General features: G+C 37.2%; 2 protein-coding genes across 2 annotated transcripts; one reads left to right on the top strand and one right to left on the bottom strand.

Moving 5' to 3' along the window:
- Window positions 1-365: 365 nt before the first annotated feature.
- LOC103981789 (peptidyl serine alpha-galactosyltransferase) lies at window positions 366-11,173 on the bottom strand. The gene is made up of 8 exons (XM_009398529.3): window positions 10,736-11,173; window positions 8,201-8,371; window positions 7,847-8,090; window positions 7,533-7,733; window positions 6,926-7,398; window positions 5,020-5,184; window positions 4,688-4,931; window positions 366-1,537 (listed from the first exon to the last, which is right to left on the bottom strand). The coding sequence occupies exons 1-8, from the start codon at window positions 11,041-11,043 to the stop codon at window positions 986-988; spliced, it is 2,358 nt and encodes a 785-aa protein (XP_009396804.1). The 5' UTR covers window positions 11,044-11,173; the 3' UTR covers window positions 366-985.
- Window positions 11,174-13,661: 2,488 nt separating this feature from the next.
- LOC135610137 (uncharacterized) lies at window positions 13,662-17,128 on the top strand. The gene is made up of 7 exons (XM_065104250.1): window positions 13,662-14,286; window positions 14,373-14,557; window positions 15,874-15,954; window positions 16,022-16,108; window positions 16,190-16,322; window positions 16,417-16,488; window positions 16,596-17,128. Exons 1-7 carry the CDS (start codon window positions 14,178-14,180, stop codon window positions 16,721-16,723), a joined length of 795 nt encoding a protein of 264 aa, XP_064960322.1. The 5' UTR covers window positions 13,662-14,177; the 3' UTR covers window positions 16,724-17,128.
- The last annotated feature ends 2,523 nt before the right edge of the window (window positions 17,129-19,651 follow it).

The following is a 19,651-nucleotide window of genomic DNA, read 5'->3' as shown; positions in this document are numbered from 1 at the left end:
TAGTGATGTAACCCTTTTTTTAAATCAATCAATCAATCAATCATAATAACTACCGTTAGTTAACGAGATATTTAGCATCTCAATTAGTCAACTTAGAAAATATTTTTCTCTCTTCTCAAAGAACTTTTTAGCATCAGCAATCTGGAATCGCAGTTTTGAGGCTGCTTCTATCTTTTCTCTATCTTCCAAGACTCCTGCTTCTATTTCTTTGAAGCCGAACAACATCTGGATGAACATGAACTTAATTTATGGAAGAAACTGGGAACCACAAATCTAATTTATTTGTGTATTAGATCAGTTGGCAATATTCTAAGATTAAACATATTCAACAAAAGTTGTATTCAGAAATCAGTAATTGTAGCATATTTGTCGATACAGGGAACAAATATGTACTACTTTTATAATAGTTTACTACCATTCTACATCTCAAGTAACAAATGAGGATGACAAAGACACATAATACATCTAATTAAAAGGAAATACATGCAGAAGAAGTACAAAAAGACAAAAAAAAAAAAAACTGAAGAATTATTCGTCAACCACCACACAGATATAATTATGTTATTTTCTGTGATTGTTTATGATAAAATGTATCTCCCAAGAAGTCAAATTGTTGCCATCCTTGAGAACTGGATTGTCACTATATCTGTTCCATGTAAATCAAAATATTGAGCTGCTTTGCATGGATAGTCAAAACAATTAACCATCTCCTACTGCAAACTGTGCAAGCTAGAGATAATTTAAATCTCAAGATAGTGATCAAAATTGTACAACATGTAAAATCCTTTTGAATGGCTCTTCAGATAAAACGCTTTTTGTCTGTGACATGTACTTTTATCGAAGCCATATGTCATTTTCATCAGTTTGAACACTGGAGAATCATGTAACGATGCATGATCTCGGATCCTCAAGGATCTCATTCAGTGTCATATAGTTTTCATCATAAAACTTGCAAGAATTGCCAGTAATGTCCACCAAATTTCAGCTAAACGTTCTTGCTTCTGCTACCTTTAGCCTTAAGATTTTCTCCCTTGCGATTAGAGAGGACCATTGAAATCACAACTAGAAACCCTAACACAGAAAAGGCCCAAAGTGCAACCATCCTTATCCACGGAGACATACCCATCCTACTTGAGGCATGAATAGATATCACATTAGCTGCAGGATTCGTCACATGTTTCAGTTCATCTTCCACTACACTAAAATTACTATTGCCTTCTGAAGGAATAGGGCATTTCCTGCTCTGATGATGCAGATAAAGAGCAGTATTCAATGCTTTCCCACATTCAATGCTAAGGATATCTCTCTCTAAAATATTTTCATCTGATGTGGATAGACTTGAACGATCAGGTGGTTCGGGAAACTTAGCCCAACATGTATTTACCATGTCAACATTTCCCCAGTCAGCCTTGTCAAAACTCCAATTCCCAACACCAAATCTCAGTCCATAGTGGAAGACCTTGTATTTGACTCCTGGTTCAGGAACATAACCTGGGTATATCAGTATGTCACGCCTGATAATATGCCTCAGATTTAACTGCAAGAAATTGATGTGAGCAAGTCATACAAAAGAAACAGTTAGCTTTTACATGATTCATTGATCATAAAAAACATTGTGGAAATAGTTCACACTAGTGTAGCAATACACTGAGCGGCAATTATACCTGTTAAAAGCTTGTAAGCAACTGATTTAGACTCTATACAGCACATATGTGGTTTTGGGAGTTAAGTGATCAATTATGTGAATACCAAACGCTTGTCTTCCAACATAAACAGAGAGATAATATATATGAATAGTGCTGTTTGAATGTACACTGAACGGCAATCATAACCATTAAAAACTTGTAAGAAAATGATTTAGAGGCTATACAACACATATATGGTTTTGGGAGTTTAAGTGATCAATTATGTGAATACCAGATGCTTGTCTTCCAACATAGTTATATATGAATAGTTCTGTTTGAATGTACATCCTCTCAAAGTTTGAAATGGTGAGACTTGATGCCATAATAAAGTTGATATTTTAGGACCTGGAAGTATTAGAATCAGGGGAACTACTTTTCTTAGAAGGGTAGAACTCCGTACATTCACCCTTTCCAAATTTTGCATAGCGTTGTGCCCTAGGTTGCCTTTTCCTTTAATAACTTTCAACAAATGGAAGTTTGACCCAATTAAAAAATTATTTGAAAAAATAAGTTCAATCTAAAAAATTAAACAGAAATAACTTGTATATTTGCTAATTGAAGATAACCCATAGACCATTTAGAAAAAGAACCTCAAGATCGTAAGTTCTAAACAAGGTACAGACTGATAATTAGATTATTTGCACTCAAACCTTAACCTCTTTTTCCTTTTTACACAAATGTGCCTATAAAATTAGTTCTTGCATACTTATTTCTTAGATAACCACACAACAATTTCAGATAATATGCTATCGTAAATAGAAATTTAACACATTTAAGGAAACATGATATGTCAGATAAAAAATTACTAATTAATCTAACAATAATTACAGGCATTCGGAGCAGACATAATACTAGAAGCATAGGCACAAACAAAAGGAAATTGGAAGGGTGTGCAAGAACATAGGCACCTCAGAGGTGCAATTATACAATAAGATGACTTTTTGTGGGCATGTGCAGGAAACGAAAAGGAAACAATCTAAAATTAGCAGGGTATGTGTAGTAAATGAAAAAGAACTACAAAATCAGCAACATATGGAGAAAAAATTCCCATTTGAGCTTAGAGAAATGCACAACAGTACAAAACAACAGGAAATTAAGAAATGTGACATTTGAAGTTCTCATATCAACACTTTTTTGTTAATAGTATTCTCACACCAACATTTGCACAGGAAAAATGACAATAACAAGAAAATGTGACAGATTTATAAAATAAAAGAAATAGGTGATCCTAAAATCAGAATGTTTCTGAAAGTCATTTGATTTGTGATTAACCAGGGAAAGTGAACCTACACATTTTGATCTGAGTGACTTGGATCTCTATTGTAAGGGATATTACGATTAGTTGCTTATATCATGAATGTCTTGCTGCAACAAGGCAAGTGGAGGTAGCTATAGCAGTTTAGAGAGTTTTTGCGAAATGGAAATAACAATCATATTTTGCTTGAGCAATGTTGCCCGGTGAGGCTTTGATTGATAGACTTACAGATGAAAGGATATTGAATTGAGATATGATGGACAGTGCTCTTGTTCCTGATGGATTGTTTAATAATAAGCGGAATTCACCCTATTGTATATCTGAATAATGATCATGTTGCCTGGAGAAACTATGAACGATAGACTTACAGTTAAAAGGAAATTGGATTGAGATGTGATAGCGCTCTTGCAGCTGGCGTAATTTTTAAAAATAAGTGGAATTCAACCCCTGCAGTAAATCTGAAAAATGATCGTGTTTGGGAGTAAATCAGAAATGGTGTCTCAAGTGACGAGCACAGGTTTGTTTGGAAACCTACAAAGAGAAGCAATTTTACAATTAAAGCAACTTGGGAGAATATGACAGAAGGAAAGAATTTGATAGAATAAAACAATTTGTTTTCAGCCCACTTCCAAGTTGCTTTTATAAAGTGCATTGTAATCCGAGGCATATCTTCAATACAGAATAGTTTGGAAGGAAAGGGTATTACCAATTTCAACTTTGTTTTCTGGCAAGAAAGTGCATTGTAACTCAAAACATCTCTTTTTAGTGGGAAAATTGCTGGGTCGATATGGTAAAAATTATTAACTAAAGTGCAAATAAGAAGAGGAGCAATGCCCTTATCTTCACAAACAATTCGTTTGTTAATCATTGTGAGGAGAAGAGCTCATCATTAATGTTAAGAAGAGCAATATTTGCTGCTGCTTTGCATTTCGTGGATAGTGAGAAATTTTTGCATCTTCAGTTAGCAGGCTAAAACAGGGGAGCAGATCATGTGATGCATCAAACAGATGTAAAATATCAATTTTCAGTTGATTATTCAATATAAGAGCAATTTGGAATGAGGATTTGGACTCGCTTGGGGCATATTGATAGAATCATCATCAAGTTGGCTGGAGATAAAGATCTTGAAATAAATCTTCTAGTTTAGGAGATAAATGCATGTTTATAAAAGTCATCATGTGTAAGCACATTACTTATCTGTATGTTATATGTTCTCTTAAATATGCATATGCCTAACCATATGCATGTTTCATTTGTTTGTTGAATGTGTCACATCAATACATCCAAGACTGATTTTAAGCCATTGACTATTTATGAGAGATTCAGAACAGGGTTTCAAGTCCCACTCTGAGACTTGTACTGGTCGCTGGCTAGATTGGTATGGTTATACTACACATTGGTGTATTGGAACATGGTACACCAATGTACCAGTCAGCGCAGACTAAAGAGAGAAATAGAAGAGGGGCAGAGCAGAAGGAGAAGTAGGAGAGAAGGACAAGGAGAGGAATATTTTTTAATAGAACAAAAAAATTCCAGGTTCTCACAATGGAACATGGGATAATTTATTTGGCTAGTTAAATGGTTAAATGATTTCTAGTATGTAACATATGCATGAACTTTTGCAATTTTTCCAGACTGTGATGTAGATCAAATTATGCATATAGATTATTAGGTACATGATGTAGTGAACTAAAAACAATCATCAATAGAGAATATCAGCATTGGAAAGTACTAAAGCATTCTGTACCTCAGCTGCACCGAAGGAGTAACCATACATTTCACTTATCCATCCAGATCCATAAATGTCCCCAGTAAAATTTGTAGCATAATGAGCTTTGTCAGATCGAACCTCCTCTGTCTTGTGGAGCCACAATAATGCAAACTTCCGTAGATCATCTATGTGCATTATTATAACACCACCAACCTTTTCACAAGCAGAAGGATTTCTAGTGTGTATCTTTGCAAGCTCATTGTCACAACCAATAAGGTATCTAAAATTAAGAATGGACAACAATTAAGGATATATGAAAAAAATCAAAGGAGCCTCCAATTTAAAAAGTAGATATCTTTTCCTCTTACTCATAAGGAGTTGAAACAGGACGACCACGTTGCGCACCATACTCCCATGGTGTAATGGGACCTCTCATTATCATGTCAGCATCCAAAATAACAATGAACTCAGCATCAGTTTCAACATGATTAAGCCAATGAAGAACGGATGCTGGCTTATTGATAGCTGGATACCTATATGGTAGAATGCATGTTAATTAGCAACTGTGAAGACAATAAAAACACAAAAAACTTAACGAATGGAAAATACAAGGATTAATGAAACTCACCTAAAATTTTGATGGAAAGACATTGGAACTAGTTAAAGTGTTATAATACATAAATTATCAACCATGATAGCTTCATTCATAATCACTTTGGAATTCGCTTATTGTAACAGAACTAGTTAAGCACCATTGAAATTAAACAACGTAGTACTTTACATGGCCATGGATAGTAGTAACGGACTAATGGTAAGCTTCGACATTAAATGAGGATTGATAGCCATCGATAAATAAAAACAGTTGTTTGCACAAGATGGCCCTCAGCAGCACTGATATCTAAACAATAACAGAGAGAGGAAGGGGAAGTTAACCAAGAGAAATCTGAGAGTACTGAGAGCTCAGCAAGGAGGATGAAGTAGGACTAGGGCAAGAGAGGTTCACAGACAGAAATATGTCAGCATAGTTTGGAAATTATTATATAAGGTTAGCTTAGGCTGAATAATAACCATTGAGCAGTTTAATAATTGAGCAGGAAGAATCCACCCCCTTTTGAAGGGGTCAGATATCCAGGTGGCACATATCTGGCATAAATAAAGATTTTCAAAATTCATACATGCCTGAATTTTTAGCCTACAGTGAAAAGGTAAATAATGACATAATCCAACAGTGTAGATGATAGATTTGGACAAAATATGAATCAAGGTTCTAAATACCAATTGAACCAGTAATCATTGACCGTTATGTATCAACCAGTATTTAACACCAAAAAAGTTCTAGTATTGGAACATATAGTTGGATGCCAAAAAGGTTTAAAAATTTGAATTTACCAGTGAGTATAGACTGATGTTCACCGATCTCACCATGAACCAATATGGAGACCATCAATTTTAGTCCAACATCTAGATGTAATGATCACGATGAGCTGATATTTTGACAGGTCACGCTTGATATGATTATCTTACATGTACACTGTCCAGTTTTAAGTATTCCCTATCAATTTGTTTTTCATTTTTTATATCTTTTGATAGCCCTCTTTGCCCTTTTTTTTTTCCTCTTTCTTTTTATTTTCTGAATCCTCTAACATTTCCTCTCTCTCTCTCTCTCTCCTGTCTCCCCTCCTCCCATTGCCATTGCCACCTACTACCAATGAGACTCTTCCTTAGTCTCCTCATCTTCCTCCTACAACTCTGCCTCCCCTTCCCTCTCCTCCTCCACCCTTTCCATAACTCTCTCTTTATTCCAAAAGGTACCAGCCAGCACCAGGTACTACTACTAGTACATCAATTCATATAGGTAGCACATTAGTTCGACTTCTAATTGGTATCAGGATCAAACCAAGATTCCAATACGTTACCAAGACCAGTATCGGGTCAATATTTATCACTTCGATATGAACTTCTATGTCTTAGGAACTTAAACCAATTAATTAAAATCCTAATGAACTTCAAATTTCAGATGATCTTTTTATGCTGTCAAATTTGAGAAAAATAAAACTAAAAGCAGAGAAACAGACACATCGTCCCTCTAACTTCTGAAAAATGACGATGCAGTTGTTCTAGATTAAGAAGATAAATGCATCATAAACTCATGGTTTAGTAATAGAGAGTACTTTGTGGTACATGTCCAGCAATCACATATTTGACAGAATTACAAATCAGAATTTCAGATTGTGAATATGCACACTTGACCATCAATCAGTTAAGATCACATACCAGTCTCCTGTTAATGGATGTTGGCTCATAGATGGAACATAATGTGTAGGAGCTAAATTATGGCCCTTGTATTGCTTCAAGACCTCATCAGTACAACTAAGAAGTCGAGTGATATTTCCAGGCTGGCCACTCAAATGAAAACTATGAACAAGCCCCACAGTTTGCCAATCAAAATATGATGAACATTCTGTTGAGAAAAGAGTATGTATTTTTGGGTACACATTTCGAGATTCAATAGAGATAATTCTGTGCTCTGATATCTGACTGCTAGGTTTTTTGCGATTTAAATATTTTGGCTTAGTGAGCTCAGAAAATCTCTTACTCTTCAAGAAACTTAGATATTTTGACCACTGTGGCTTAGGACAACCCATAGATGCATGGTGTAATAGAAGACCTTCATTTAAAGTGTTAATGCATTCTATGCTCAAGAATAAGCCTCGCCTTTTGTTTAAATCAGCTTCCATCATCTCGACCTGCATACAAATGATTGTCAGAGTCGTAATTGATAAGGCATGATGCTTCTGATCGCATTTGTCCTTTGGTGCACTCCAGAGAACAATTGGACAATGGAACCAAATTTGAGTTCGTAGTTGCACAATGGTCATACCTCTCTAGGAAAAGGTGGTGGAGGGAAGATTCTGTTGCAGTCATACACAATGCCATCCTCATGATGTCTTATCTTTCTAAAGGACCAATTACCAACTTTAAATGGTAAACCATAGTGCAAGAGGATAGGCTCCACACCAACTCTAGGAATATAACCAGGATAAAGCATTAAATCATCATTTATCTTGTGACGGAGGCCGACCTGAACATAATGAAACAGAGAGATAAGGACAATATAAGACCGTCACTAATTATCTTGTGATAAAGGCTGACCACTATCAAAATAAATTGAAGGAACCAAAAAAAATCGTTTACCTCTGCTGCACCAAATGAATATCCATACATCTCACTGATCCAACCCTTGCCATAAATGTCACCAGTTATGTTGGTTCCCCAATGTGCTCGATCCTCTCGCACTTCCTCAGTCTTTGAAAGCCACAGAGGAGCTAAAGCCCTTAAGTCATCAATATGCATGGCTAGAAGTCCACCAACCTTGTCACATAATTCAGGATGCTTTGTGTGCAAACGTGAGAGAATATTATCACATCCCCTCAAGTACCTGAAAGAAAAAGGGACAAAAAGCATGATAAATCTATTTTAACAATTAAAAAGAAAACAGAACTTTACAGTTATTTCAGAGAAAAAATTGAATGGAGTAAGGATTCATACCCATAATATGCAGCAACTGGTCTACCTTTCTCGGCACCCAGTTCCCAAGGTACTATTGGACCTCGAATGATCATATCTGCATCCAGGATTACAACCCAATCAACATTATCTGCATCTTCACTATGTTCAAGCCAATGCAAAACACCTGCTGGTTTATTGATAGCAGGATACCTGATAAAATAGAGAAAAATCCCATAGCTAATTTGAATATCAAGACAAGCATTATGTCTCTAACCAATGGGGAATGCAGTAACAGAGATCGACAAATAGATCAACATCAACTGGGTAATGCAATGATTCAAGGTTGGAAAGAAAATGTACAGAAAGGCAAAGTATAAAGCTACGTGATAGGTAAAACTATTAGATTTATGTATTTTTCATAACTATTAGAATAGACACGAGAAAAAACACCACTAACCAAGTAAAATTGAATACCAATGTGACAAGAGTCAAAATGTACCTTAGACACATGCAGCAATAGAAATTTGGCCTGTAAGTACAACTTGCAAGAAATATACGGCAGATAATATTAATTTCGGATTTTCTCATGATATTAACACGTAGACGTCAAGCCATTTGTATGTACAAGCAGTAGAATGGATTCTTCAAAAGGTACATTCCACTGCATGACACCTTCCTCATAACATCCTAAGAGTCTTTTGTGCAATAAAAATCAGCATCCTTGGGATAACAGAAAAATATTACTTGCATGAACTGAAAATTTAAACTATCAAGTATCAAGTACTGTTGAGAAAATTTGGTTTGCTTGCCAATCTATCTAGTTCACCAAACAGCGAATGTTTAACATCATAACGCATGTCAACATAGTGTTGGATGTTCAATGTTGTATCTTGAATGAGATGCAATGAAAATTGTCCCAGCATGGTTTCAACATAAGAGGCACTTGCTCAAGTTCATTCTTCTATCTGATTTTGAGATATCACTATTGTCAAGCAACCCACTGCATCAGGCTCTTGACAATGTAAGGTCTGGAAAGAGTAAATGTATGCAGCCTTATACTCATAAGCAAACAATTCAATGCAGAAGGCACTTGTTCAAGTTTATTGTTCTATCTAGTTTTAATTTTTAAGATTTGGTATTATCAAGCAACCCACCGCACTAAGCTCTTAACAATCTGAGTTTCTTGAAGGATCAACTTATGCAGCTTTGCACGCATAAGCAAAGAAGTTTATCTAATCATCTAGGTCACAGTGGAACAACCTTATAGTGGTGCCAAGTCCCACCTTTTTAAGATTTTACATTACCACATACCAAAATTTCAACTTGGTGCTTGGATTCCACAAATACATGCCATATTTACATAATATTGGAAACATTGGTCAAGATAGGACCAAATGAAGATGCTGTTTAGCCAGCAACTCAAACTCAACCAATCAAATTCTTGCTACGTACTAGAGAAATCTTGTTTGCCCGACGGCAGTTATGGTATTTCCAAAAAATTGTGTTAATCTATAAGGTAAGCCAGCTTGAGGATCCAGAATTGCAGTAACAGTAAATTATATATAATGCAGATCAAAATCTGTTTGTCTTGTGTTAATCTATAAGGTAAGCCAGCTTGAAGATCCAGAATTGCAGTAATATGTAACAGTATCTGCATTCTAAGAATTTAAAAATATCAACAAGCTGGGAATTAGTTAAAAAGCTACTGACATAAAATCAATTATTTTATTTGAAACAAAACTAGTAATAATAATATCAAACATAGAAGACTAAGTTGGCCATAAGATCACCCAAGAGTTGCTGTGGGGGCTGGACGTATGATCAAGGCAATGATCATATAATCATGCATCATTCTAATGTAACACAGAGTGACCAACATAGCTGAGCTCATTTCAGATAAGACAAGGCCAGAAGAACATGGCAGACATGTCCAGGAAATTAAAGAAGTTAAGATATGTCTATCCATACTCAAATAGTATCACCAAAAAAGCCCACATTTTTACAAGCATGATGCAACATAGGAAACACTGAGAACAACAACCTTGGCAGCTTTCCAAAGATTTCAGTCATCAGAATAACTTGAAATGAGAAAGGGGGGGGGAAAAAAGACATGCTACTGCTCATTGACCCAACTTGGCAAGAAATTATTTTGTTATAGCAATTTAAAATCACCGGATTCTCCATTCTCATGCCAATATTGGTGGATGTGAAGAGAACAAAAGTTCACCCATTAATCCAAAAGGTTATTCAAGGATAAATTGGTTCCAAGTAATCAATTGAATCACAACATTTAGTAAAAAGATAGAAACAAGCATTTTAGTTATTCTGAACCATAATAGATTTGAAACTCTAATGCCCCAAAGCATTACCAAATCTACGCATGTTATCATCTCTGTTTCAATGAGCCCGACGTTCCATCGTAAAAAGGCAGCTCAGCTGAAAATTCAACTCCAGAGGAGCACCGCGATTTCCCAAATTCATATATCAAATGCAAATACCAGTTCACGAATCCGAATTTCAGATGCAATTAAAACAGAAGTACGGCAAAGTAAAAGCACAACTTCTTTTGCTCACCAATCCCCGGTCCTTGGGTGGCGGCTCATGGAAGGGACCTCGAAGGTGGGCGCGAGGCCCATGCCCCGGTACCGGCGGCGCTGCTCGTCGGTGCAGCTAAGGAGACGGGTGATGGGCCCCGGCTGCCGCGCCTTGCGGTAGCTGTGCATCAAACCCACCGTCTGCCAGTCGAAGTAATCCTGGCACTCAACGGAGAACAGGGTGTGCATCCTCCACGGCGCCTTCCGGGCCTCCGCCAGCGCCGAGGAGGGACACACCGCCACCACCACCACCAGCACCACGATCGCCGCCGGAGCGAATGACGCCATCACGGACAAAGATCGCAGCGGCCGATCCAGGGATCTAAAGTTCAGGGCATGGTGGTGAAGCGTCGACGTTCCTTCCACCAATTGCTGTCCTAAAAGGATTAAAAGAAAATGCAGAGGCGTTGATGGAATTTTGCCAAATCTTTTAAGGTCTTGATTTAATTTAGAAGATTCCAATTCATAACCCTTTTGATATCTATGAGTTTATTTTCAAATTTTTTTTTTATAAATAGACATCCAATGGACATAAATGTTTTATATTATAATTTTTAAAAGAAAAAAAAATAAAAGAAGGAGTATGGTTTGATTTAAGTTTTTGGCTTTGTTTGTTCCACATCTTTTTTCTTGGCGTGTTTTGTTCATACACTAAACTTAGTTAGATATCTAAACAAATTCAAAGGGATCTAATATGAATTAAAATAGTTCCTCGTACATCAATTGCTAATTTCCAAAGGGTTTTACGAAGTTGTAATCATGTAGAAAAAATATAGTAATTTTCTGAAGAGGAAAAAGCTTATATTATGATTCATTTAATAATAAGATACTGTTGGTGACGGTGATACACTGACAAGGGAGAAAGAAGACTTGAGAGACATAATAAATTTACATAAATATTCATCTTTAATCAAAACGACATCCTCCTAATTAATATATATATATATATATATAATAAAAATAAATTTATTTATCATAATCGCAATTAAATGGAAACTAGGGTGTGTTATTGTGGTCTTAATTTTCTCACTCTTACCTCTACCTAAATCATTTTTCCAGAGTTTGACTTAAGCATCCAAGGAAATATACTGAGAACGTCACCTAAAATTAGTCTTAGTATAAGTGGATACTATATCGATCATCCAAAAGCTTTTTTTAACGTAGATCAACGTCATCCCTAAATAATATTAATATATTATATATTATTATCTCAAAAATAAGAGATGATTATTTTTACGATATGACATGATATAATAACTGACTTATTAAGCTCAAATCATTCATCAGCATGCCTAAATTAAAATTTTATGATAATACACTTATTAGATACTTATAGGTAAATCTTAATCTTAGTCCGATGTGTTTCTGATTATAATATATAAAAATAATTATGCATATTTTCTATTTAATTTATTTATTGAATTCTACTGGCACTCATGTGTACTCCAATAATTATGTATATACATATAATATATATATATATATATATATATATTATATGCGTTTATGTGTCGGATCATTTTTGTTGCACATATCTCAATGCATAAATATATATTTTTGGATTCTAATCGTCACTTACCTTTTATAATATATAAAGAATATTAAAATTATCATTTAATAATAAGAATGATAGCAAGTTTTTTTTTCTTTCTAAATCCAAAATAGACTATCTACTTAGTTATTCAAATTTAAATTTAAGCATATCCAACAGATGAACCAAACATCAAAGAAAAGGGACAAATATCCCATATAATTCTTTAATATATTTTTGAAAATAATATCATGATTATAATCAGTCAAGTGATCTCTAAACTTATAAGACCAACGCATAAGAAGACAACCAGCCGGCCTCTCCCTGCATTGCAATGTCAGCCACACTGCATAAAGCACCAACCCAACTCTCCTACAGCCAACGCCTCACCATCGGTTTCACCTCCATCAAAGGTATGTTGAATTCCCACTCCTGCATTGCGTGCATGCCGCTAAACGACTCAGGTGATGCTGTGCTTCCTTTCTCATGGAGCAGGAAGAAGACTCAGCGATGAAGTCGCAGAAGCGAGGGGCGGCAAGCCGCGGCGAACCCCTTCCGGACCTCACGGACTTCATGAACGACTGGTTCTTCGGCAGCGTAAACGTGGAGCGACGAACGTACGATCTCGGTGGGGGAAGCGCGAAGAAGGAAGAAGAGGACAGAGGCGGTGCCACGAAGCACACGAGCAGGCTCACCCAGGAGTGGCTCGAGGAAGCGAGGAAGGTGGTTGCCGGATCGCCTCCGAGGCCTGGTTCCCCGGCCAGGTTCCTTGGATCGCCCAGATTTGCTGCGGAGGAGGCGACGGAATCCTCGCCGTTGGTTGATCGCAGGGATCCATTGTCAAGATCGGCAAGGAGGTATATAATATATCTGACTGCATGAGAGGACCATGATCTTGCGCGCACGATTATTAAAGCAACTTAATATTACGAATTATATAAATATCATAAATGATAAATTATCATGCCGTGGATGAATTTTCTAACTTATCGATGCATATTTAAACGATAATCACCAATCACTCAAATTAGTCACGAACGATTTATTTGGTATCAAAATTATAGATGTTTTAATTCATTCTTTTGTTATCTTTGTTTATTTTTCTCTTAATAATTGGTTATGTTTAAAAAATTAAGATGCATTAAAATCTTTATATCTATAAATCGTCTAATGAAACCTTTTCTTATTGTCGAATTATTATTGAATGCCCAATTTCTGAATTATGACGACATCTGATGATCGGAAACATTAGATTCAATTTCGAATGATAGCGTTGGTTTTGTTTTTGTTTTAAAAAACATCTTTACTAAACGATGTAACCGAATACATCTTAAAACAAAACGAAAACAACAGGATGCCAAAACGTTGCAAGTGATGTTTCAGGCACAGGTCGTTCGACGGCATCAGCGACGAGATCCTACGGCGATCCTCTTCCCGCGTCGGCCGAACCACTTCGTCCGAGTCCCTCCTCCCGCCCAGCGAGACCCACTCCGCCGCAACCGGCGACCCTCACCCCGCCTCCGACGGGGGTGGCCGCCCGCCTCCGCAATCGCTCCCGCCGAAGCAACCGTACCACCGGACGTCCCGCTTCCGCGAGGAAACCCCCTCCGAACCTCTTTCCCCCGCCGCAACTTCTCGGCGGACTTTCCGCAGCCGCTCCCCTGCTCCGCCTCCGGCTGAGGCCGAAGAGGACGCTGCTCAGCGGCAGCCTCTGCTGTCGCCGCCGCGGAATTTGGTGGAGTCGGCTTTTCGGAGGTCGGTGTCCTCGATCACTTGCTCGCTGGAGACGCTCACTGGGCTGGAGAAAGAAAAGGGGTCCGACCGTAGGAAAGCCATCTCCTCCTCGTTGAAGGCCTGCAACCGGCTGCCGGAGTCGTCGCCGCCTGAAAACATGAGGCAGATCAATGCGTTCCTTAGGAGGCAGAGGAAGATGATCGGGAGGATCTCCCGCGGCGAAGCGTCGGCCAAGGCGAAGATCATACTCTCTGGATCGTCTAACAGTTCCGAGTTCTTGATCGGATTGTAGCTTCCCTCCATTTCTTCAAAATGCCTAATTTCTCTGACTATCGTCTGTTTTCTTTGATAGGCACGACGAGTTCGATGGTGGCAGCCATATGTTATGCGTGGTTATTATGGAATAGGGAGGAGAAGGAGGTGGTGGTCGTGCCGGTGGAGAACATGGAGAGGAGGAGGATGACCAATCACAAGCAAGCTGCTTGGCTCTTTTACCATGTTGGAATTGATGCTTCGGCATTGCTCTTTGCCGATGAGGTATGGACTCCTGTGCACTGAGTGGTTTGCTTAGCATTCCATCAATATCTTGTTTTACTTGCTGCAAGCTGGTTATTCTGTACTTAATATACATGCTAGACTAACAAGAAGTTAAATCTGCATCCCCTTTTTCATCGACTTCAAAGAGCTTTTGGTCTATGCACATAATGCTTAAAAAAAAAAAAAAAGGATAACCTTGTTAAAATGATGACCGTGATATTCACATTTCATTTTGGATTAGAACAACAATGATGACAAGTCGTGGTGTTTCAACTATTTGGGGTTGGCACATTTAATGTTGGATTGCTTATTTGAAATGTAAAACATCATATTGGCAGACTATATTATTAGATGGTGAGTCTTCTGTTTCAGTGTTCATGATGTTTTGAATTTTTGGAATGCTTTGAACCTGTATTATGAAGAACATAAAGGAGTAATATTAGACAAATTCTGCTTGGTGTTTTTATGATACTGACAGTTCTGCATGCACATGGACTATGTTACTCATTAATCAAATCAATTATCAGCTGTTTGATACCCAGTTGTCCTGTTGAAATAATGGGGTATTACACATTCTTTCACAACCTTTATATGTTCCATTAGCAACAATCACTGTGCTTATCCATATGGAGACAGGCCTCAAGTCAGTTTTATCACCTCAAAATAAATCATGGGGACTTCAATTGAAGATAATTTCCTCCAAAAGCTACAATATTTATAATATGTAGAAACCAAGAGTCATGTAATTTGGATATGTTTTGTGCATTATTCTCATTAGCACAAAACAAATGGTGTAAAGAACATTCATTCACGCAACAATAATTTCAGTTTTTAGCCACTTTAAAGGAACAGATCATAGGCTAAATATTGTTCGATAAATCCATGAAAAAACTCACCTTGTCTTTGACACTTGTGGCTTGTGTATTAAACTATACTATTAAAGCTACTTATATGGGCTTCTATAATATTCATATGTTCCAGCTTTTGAAAAAGATGAATTTTTACTTCTAGGCCTTTCAAACTTCAAGATAATGTTTTAACAGAATTGATTTTCAGTTTGGACTCTCCATAATTGATATTGAGGTGATAGGATTGAGGCGTCCGGATAGTATTCTAGCTCATCTCTCTCTCTCTCTCTCTCTCTCTCTGTTCATTTATATAATGGAACTGTAAAGGTTTTTTACTCTCAATATCTCATTTTGTATAGTTCTTCCTATCAAATAGAAATATGAAATGTTGAAATGAAAGATGTATCTTAATCTTGCAGCTTGTTATAAGTCATTTATACTTTTTTCTTGTTCCATGTCTTACGTCAGGTAGATCTGGAGAATCTTTTGATGGCCAACAAACTAGCCATGCTTGTCATCGGGCAGGATGTGCTGAAAACTAACAATGAGGTGATTATTCACTGTTCAATCTTTCAAGCACAAACAGTTCTATACATGCTCCAGTTCTGTTGTATAGGTGGGTTCTCTGTGCACAATTCTCACAGACAACTATTGTGAAGAAGCCTATGATCTACTTCAGAATCCTAACTTGAAAAAGCTTTTGGTATGAAACTTGAAATCTATGATTTTACTAATCGGTTCTTCGTTAACTCTGTACTCTCTATGAAGAAATATGTTGTTCCAGCTTGCAGGTATTCTCTTAGATACACAAAATCTTGATGATACTGCTCAGTTTGTTACAAAGAGAGATGAAGAGGCAGTACGGTTGCTATCAGTCGGTTTTGCTCCCAACTACAGACAAGAATTTTTTTCTCAATGTAATTTTCTGTTCTTCATAATAACTTCAGTCTAACTAGGCAATCCTCTTCGTATGTGTTGTTTGCTATTATCTTATATTCTGTTTGCAACTAGTGATGCAAGAAAACAAGGAGAATTTATTTCTTGAAGCTCTGAAGAACAATTATGGGATGCTTTCTTGTGAGAGTAAGTTGTATAACAAAATGACATTTTAGAGTCACGAGAGAAAATTTCAAATGGAGAATATATCATTGTCACTAAGCTTTACTGAATGTGGAATATGTTGGTTGCAGCAAAAGAGAAGTCACTACCGGTGCAAGCACCAATTCCAGTGCCGCTTCCAGTGAAGGCACCAGAAACAAATTCTCGTGGGAAGAGCAAGTTCTTTTTGGCAAAGTGGTTTGGTTTTGGTTCAAAATGATTTAAACTTTCCAATTTGTGCCTATATAAGTTGGGTGAGAAAGTTGATCTCTTGATATTTAGACTGATTACATTCATTTTATAATAGATACATGGGACTGACTGTTGTTGTAGTTTGAAAACATGCTTTTGGAAGATGGCTGCACCAGTGCATCATATGATCTTGAGGAGGTAGAGCACAACATAGCCACTTGTCGAGTCATATTTTCTGTTATACAATTATCTTGATTTCCTTTTCTTTTTTTTTTCAACGAGTAAAAAAATAGAGCAGACTCCATTGTCACAAGTCCACTATTGTATTGGGATAAAACTTGCCTCCTCGATATTATATGAAGGGAAATACTCTTGTGATCCTCAGGTAGAGAATATGATGTTTTCTTCTTGTATGTTAATATTTAATGCATTAAATACGATCGACTATTCTCAAAATAAGTAGGACATAACTTCATGTTATTGGGTTTATCTTAAAGACATTGGCTAGTGTAATTTGGAGTAACTTGGTTGAATTGCAAGACACGGGAGTTAGTTCTTTCTTCATAAATGTGTTTATCTTGTGTTCATCTGCAACGTTGAAAATTTGGCCTGATTCTTTCATTCACTGGGCGTTCCAGTTTTGTTAATTCCATAATTGAGTTTTGAATCCTTGTGCAGGTGGCACCCCTTTTACCCTCAACAACATGAGATCTTTAACTAATAGCTAAATTGATCTTTATTTAAAAGCGTAAGAACATAGATCAGTAGTATCGTATCATCATGGCTGGCTTACGAGCACAGTAGAGAAGTATAGGTTGAAGGTGCCAAACCATGGTAGAGCCATTCTTTGAAAGCGTTCTCAGGCAGCTTTGACGGTCGTGAGGTGCTTGCGCTTGATGAATTCTCCGGCTTCCGAGTCGACGTCCTCCTCCTCCTCGTAGGTCGTCTTCTCGCACGCTCGATATGCGCCCTTGTCGTCCTCGAACCTCTCCAGGTGCATTGCCTTACCAAAACGCCCGGCCGGGCACCTCTCCTCTTCCTCGTACCTTTCCTTGTGCTTGTAAATGGCATGGAGGTTGGGAAAGTGAGGCCCTTCGATCATGCTCGTCGTCTTCTCGATCCTGGTGACGTAGGTGACGTAGTCGTCGCCATGGAGCTTCGCCTGGTCTCGCTGTGGGCAGTTCCGATGAGTCGCCATGAACGATGTTTCCTTCACAGGCACCACCGATAGCTTCTTTGCCTGGAAATGGCTTAATGGCGAGCTCCTCTCATGGCTCTTCCTTTTATAGACGCAGATGCGAAGGAAGGATTCTGAGACTACTGGGAGTGGGGCTTTATTCTCCACCAGCTGCTTTCGGTGCCCCTCGCATTTGGTTCGATAGCTCCGTTAACGTTCAGTATGGACGCATCTTGCAGACATCACTGTTGATGATTAAATGAACTGAGCATGAGCATGAGATGATGGACAAAGTTTTGCTGCAGAAATAACTTGAGTCTATTAATTTGAGGCTCAAAGTCTCAAATAACTCGAGTGATTATTGAGTACCTGCTTGTCTCATCAGATTGGTTGATGAGATTGGAAGGCTAACATCTTTGATATCACTCGAGGAATCGAAAGATGTTGGTGAAAGAGACATGGACAGTGATGTAGGAAGAAGATCGATCCGAGGAGGGAGGGTGATTGTTTCAGCTTGGAAGTGGATAGTGATCTGATATCTATAAAAGTATTTTAGAAATTTGATTAAGTGCATAGAATATAACATTTTGGAGTTTAGGCTGCAAATTGAGGTTGATAAATCTTAACAAGAAACTAATATTAAGATGGTTTCAATTTTAATCGTCAACTAATATGATGTGACGAAGTTAACTTGATGGATTTTTTTGTGAATTTTGTCGTGTTTGAAAATAGGAAGAAGTTCATTTAAGCCTATTGGATGACTTGGTCAAAACAGAATTCCTCCTCTTTGAGTCAAAGACGATCCAATCATCTCGATCTCGTTCGGATAGTCCATGCAAAACTTATTCGGCGATATGCCCACCAACACTTTTTCTATTCTAGCGGTGGTCATATGTCCATTGTGGACCAAAACAAAATCCAAAGAGTTCAGTATTAATTTATATATTTTAAAATGAGAGCCTCCTTCCTTATACTGTATTTTTGTTTCATAACATTATCATTTATAGAAGAATATATATTTTAATTTTTTTTTAAAAAAAATATTTTTCAGTTGATGTATTACTATATTTTCTTGTTATACATAAACTAAAAAAATCTAGATTAAATCATATCAAGATTACGATACTATCTATACGATATTAAGTAGTAAACAAATCAATTTAATTTAAGATGGCTACATTTCTCAAAGTTTGCGGAAGGCAAAGGGCACCAACATGAACTCCAAGTTTTGAAGCTCTTCATAGGACAAACCCACCAAGTGTTTGCCATGTCGTCGTGCCATCGATGTCTTCGTTTTCTTTCCCATTCTCCTTTCGCCTGCCATAAGATTCTTCTTGATTTGAACCTCTCTAAAGTCGTGAGAGCTTTTTCGGTGCATGCCTTTTGATAGGGAGAGGGAAAAAGAAAATAAAGAAGATGATTCCCATGTGATGAAGGCCAACTTACAAGATCCAAAGCTTAGTGCACTCTCTGGAAGACAACAAGAGGTCAACTTTAATCTATTCACAGATGTTATTATATTGACTTCTTTTTCATGTCACGTCACTATGTATCCTCTAACGAAATATTTTATTTACGCTCATCCGAATGACTTCTAAAGAATTTAGAGATGATTTAATACATCACCAATCTGATTTGTGTAAAAACATGACAGATAATCCCTATAATTAGGTTTACAATGGTTGACATAAAAAAAATCAATCTGATTTGTGTGGTTAATGGAGAAGGTTAGATTCTTTACTATAAGAATAATCAAATTTAAAAAAATAAATCTAAATA

Source organism: Musa acuminata, chromosome BXJ2-4, assembly GCF_036884655.1.
Source record: "Musa acuminata AAA Group cultivar baxijiao chromosome BXJ2-4, Cavendish_Baxijiao_AAA, whole genome shotgun sequence".
Classification (NCBI taxonomy): Eukaryota; Viridiplantae; Streptophyta; class Magnoliopsida; order Zingiberales; family Musaceae; genus Musa; species Musa acuminata.
The sequence above is the reverse complement of the archived record's forward strand: the minus strand, read 5'-3'. Positions and strand labels throughout refer to the sequence as shown.